This window comes from Carcharodon carcharias, chromosome 37 (genome assembly GCF_017639515.1).
Source record: "Carcharodon carcharias isolate sCarCar2 chromosome 37, sCarCar2.pri, whole genome shotgun sequence".
In the NCBI taxonomy this organism is placed as follows: domain Eukaryota; kingdom Metazoa; phylum Chordata; class Chondrichthyes; order Lamniformes; family Lamnidae; genus Carcharodon; species Carcharodon carcharias.
In genome coordinates this window covers 3,618,336-3,622,006 of record NC_054503.1, presented here as the reverse complement: position 1 = coordinate 3,622,006, position 3,671 = coordinate 3,618,336, and the positions used below count along the sequence as shown (strand labels likewise).

At 46.2% G+C, this 3,671-nt stretch overlaps 1 protein-coding gene across 1 annotated transcript; it reads right to left on the bottom strand.

The window, feature by feature from the left end:
- Window positions 1-511: 511 nt before the first annotated feature.
- On the bottom strand, window positions 512-2,195 carry LOC121273014 (40S ribosomal protein S29-like). Its single transcript, XM_041179951.1, has one exon. It carries the CDS (start codon window positions 822-824, stop codon window positions 654-656), a length of 171 nt encoding a protein of 56 aa, XP_041035885.1. The 5' UTR covers window positions 825-2,195; the 3' UTR covers window positions 512-653.
- Window positions 2,196-3,671: the final 1,476 nt, after the last annotated feature.

The window sequence follows — 3,671 nt, the reverse complement described above, 5'->3', positions numbered from 1 at the left end:
ATGAGGAACGTTTGAGGACTCTGGGTCTATACTCTATGGAGTTTAGAAGGATGAGGGGGGATCTGATTGAAACTTACAGAATACTGAAAGGCCTGGATAGAGTGGACGTGGGGAAGATGTTTCCATTAGTAGGAGAGACTAGGACCCGAGGGCACAGCCTCACAGTAAAGGGAAGACCTTTTAGAACAGAGATGAGGAGAAACTTCTTTAGCCAGAGAGTGGTGAATCTATGGAATTCATTGCCACAGAAGGCTGTGGAGGCCGGGTCATTGAGTGTATTTAAGAGCGAGATAGATAGGTTCTTGATTGGTAAGGGGATCAAAGGTTACGGGGAGAAGGCAGGAGAATGGGGTTGAGAAACTTATCAGCCATGATTGAATGGCGGAGCAGACTCGATGGGCCAAATGGCCTAATTTCTGCTCCTATGTCTTATGGTCTAACCTCATTTTGAATTCATAAGATAAAATGTGCTTTGCCTGGTGTTTGTTTAAGTCTATGAGTTGTTTTTTTTTCAAAGGACAATTTGATTTTATTTACAAAAATGGAGCATCACAAGTTTGCTTTTTCCAGGTGAAGACAGAAGAAAGTTGTTCAACACATGCTGCGTTTCCATTTCACACTACATTGGAATGCATTCTTGCTCCTTTTGTGATTTAGTCCAGCTTGACGAAGCCGATATCTTTAGCGTATTGTCTGAAGCACTGGTGGCACATGTTGAGGCCATATTTCCGGATCAGGCCATGTCGGTTCACACTGACTCGGCATGAGCGGGAACCCTGGCCGAATTTCCTAGGGTGGGACCAGCAAAGCTGCTGATGACCCATGGCGGCCAGACAGAGAGAGAGAGGGAGAGCTCTATGAGTTGTTGTTGCCTTGGTGAAGATATATACCCAGGAGTGATTAATTTGAGAATGTATTTAAAAGTTATCATGGTAGCAATTTGTAGACATGTGTGTGTGTTTATATTTGTTGTTAAATGAATAAATGTTTAATTTAATTCATATAAAAAACCCCCCGAGGCTCGGTGGGTTTTATTCCTCAATTCAGAGCTGCATCTCAAACATACCAATTGAAAATATAGGTTATGACAGTTGTTTAAAGTTTCCCTTTGGGGTTTTAAATAACTCAGCCTTTACCAACTGCTGCGTCATAACAGAGAGAGAGAGAGAGAGAGGGAAAGAGGAGAGAGAGAATTGCTTAATCCATGGCAGGGAAAAACTTGTTTGTCACAGGGCCAGGCTTGTAATTTTAAAAGCCTGAAGGTTTCGGAAGAAGAGAAAGACTGAGGGAAGTGAGGAATGTGATAAGTAGGGAGCCTTGTTATGTCTTAAACCATGTCTTTGTAATTAGAGATGGCTGGTGCCTTTAAATCTGTTTCCCTGCAGCTTCTTTGTAGAAACCACATTCAGGGAGCATGATTAGAAATGGCATTTCCATAATTGATGCATCTGCCAGTAGCTGCAAGCTGTCTCAATGCCCTAGTAATTCATGTGCTCTCATTGTAAAATCATTTACTTCGATCCCACCGGACGTACTTTAACGTGCTGCCTAGTTATCCATCATAGACTCTGGGAATTTGACTATGCTTGAGGGGGCCTTGTTGTGCCTTTAAACCCCACCCCAAATGACCACTGGAAACTTTCACTGAGTAAAAATAATTTCCTTCTACCCTGGGAGTAGTTCTCCTGGCAGGAGATGAGTACCTGAGGCGAGGCAGGGTGCAGCATGATTGAATGTTCCACACCCAGCCGGGCATTATAACTTTGGACCTTCTCTTGAGGCTTGTCAGTTCACCTTGTAGCACCACAAGGCGGTTCGAGTGAACTCAGGTCTCAAGGAGCTCCAAAGGCCAGTCCGTATCCCCGTGTACAAGAATTAAGTATAGATATTATGGAGTGCCAATCAAGCGGGGCTGCTTTGTCCTGGACCGTGTCGAGCTTCTTGAGTGTTGTGGGAGCTGCACTCATCCAGGCAAGTGGGGAGTATTCCATCACACTCCTGACTTGTGCCTTGTAGATGGTGGACAGGCTTTGGGAAGTCTAAGAGGTAGGGTTTAGGGAGCGTTTTCAAGGAGGACAGACAAAGAGAGAGAGAGAGAGACACACACACACACACACACACACACACACACACACACACAGACAGGGAGAGAGAGATGCACACACACACAGAGACAGAGAGAGAGACAGACAGACACACACACACACACACACAGACAGGGAGAGAGAGATGCACACACACACAGAGACAGAGAGAGAGAGAGACACACACACACACACACACACACAGACAGGGAGAGAGAGATGCACACACACACAGAGACAGAGAGAGAGAGAGACACACACACACACACACACACACAGACAGGGAGAGAGAGATGCACACACACACAGAGACAGAGAGAGAGAGAGACAGACACACACACACACACAGAAAGACATAGAGAGTGACACACACACACACACACACACAGACAGGGAGAGAGAGATGCACACACACACAGAGACAGAGAGAGAGAGAGACACACACACACACACAGAAAGACATAGAGAGTGACACACACACACACACACACATAGAGAGAGAGGCACACACATACAGACAGAGAGAGAAAGACACAGACAGAGAGAGAGACACACATACACAGACAGAGACACAAACACACACAGACAGACAGAGAGAGAGATAATCACAGACAGAGAGAGAGACACATACAGATAGACAGACAGAGAGAGGTGCACACACACACACACAGACAGACACGGAGAGAGAGAGACACACACACACACACACACACACACACACAGAGATACACACACAGAGAGACACACACAGAGAGACACACACAGATAGAAAGATAGAGAGAGGTGCACACACACACACACACAGACAAAGAGAGAGAGACACACACAGACAGAGAGAAAGACACATAGAGAGAGAGACATTCACACAGAGAGACACACAGACAGAGAGAGACACATACACAGACAGAAAGAGAGAGAGAGACACACACACATACAGACAGAGAGAGAGATACACACAGATAGACAGACAGAGAGAGGTGCGCACACACACACACACACACACACACACACAGAGACAGATAAAGAGAGAGAGAGACACACACAGACAGAGAGAAAGACACATGGAGAGAGAGACATTCACACAGACAGAGACACACACACACACACAGACACACACACAGACAAAGAGACATAGACAGACAGAGAGACGCAAGCAGACAGAGACGGAAAGATAGGGATTCCAAAGCTTAGGGCCCAGGTAGCTGGAGGCACAGCTGCCAATGTGGAATAATGGAAACTGGGGGATGCCCAGGAGGCCAGAGTTGGAGGAGCACAGAAATCTTGGAGAGTTGTGAGGTTGGGGGACATTGAGGGGTTTGAAATCCAGGATGGAAATTTTTGTATCGAGCCATTGCTGGACCTCAGAGCCAAAGCAGTGAACACAACGGTTCAGGAAGGCAGCTCACCACCACCTTCTCAAAGGCAATTAGGGATGGGCAATAAACACTGGCCTAGCCAGTGACGCCCACATCCCATGAATGAATAAAAAGAAGCTGAACAGGCCAAGGCAAGAGGAAGGACACGGGACAGTGGATTTTTGGATGAATTTGGAGAAAAGCAACTGGCAAAATTTGTGACCTCAGTAAA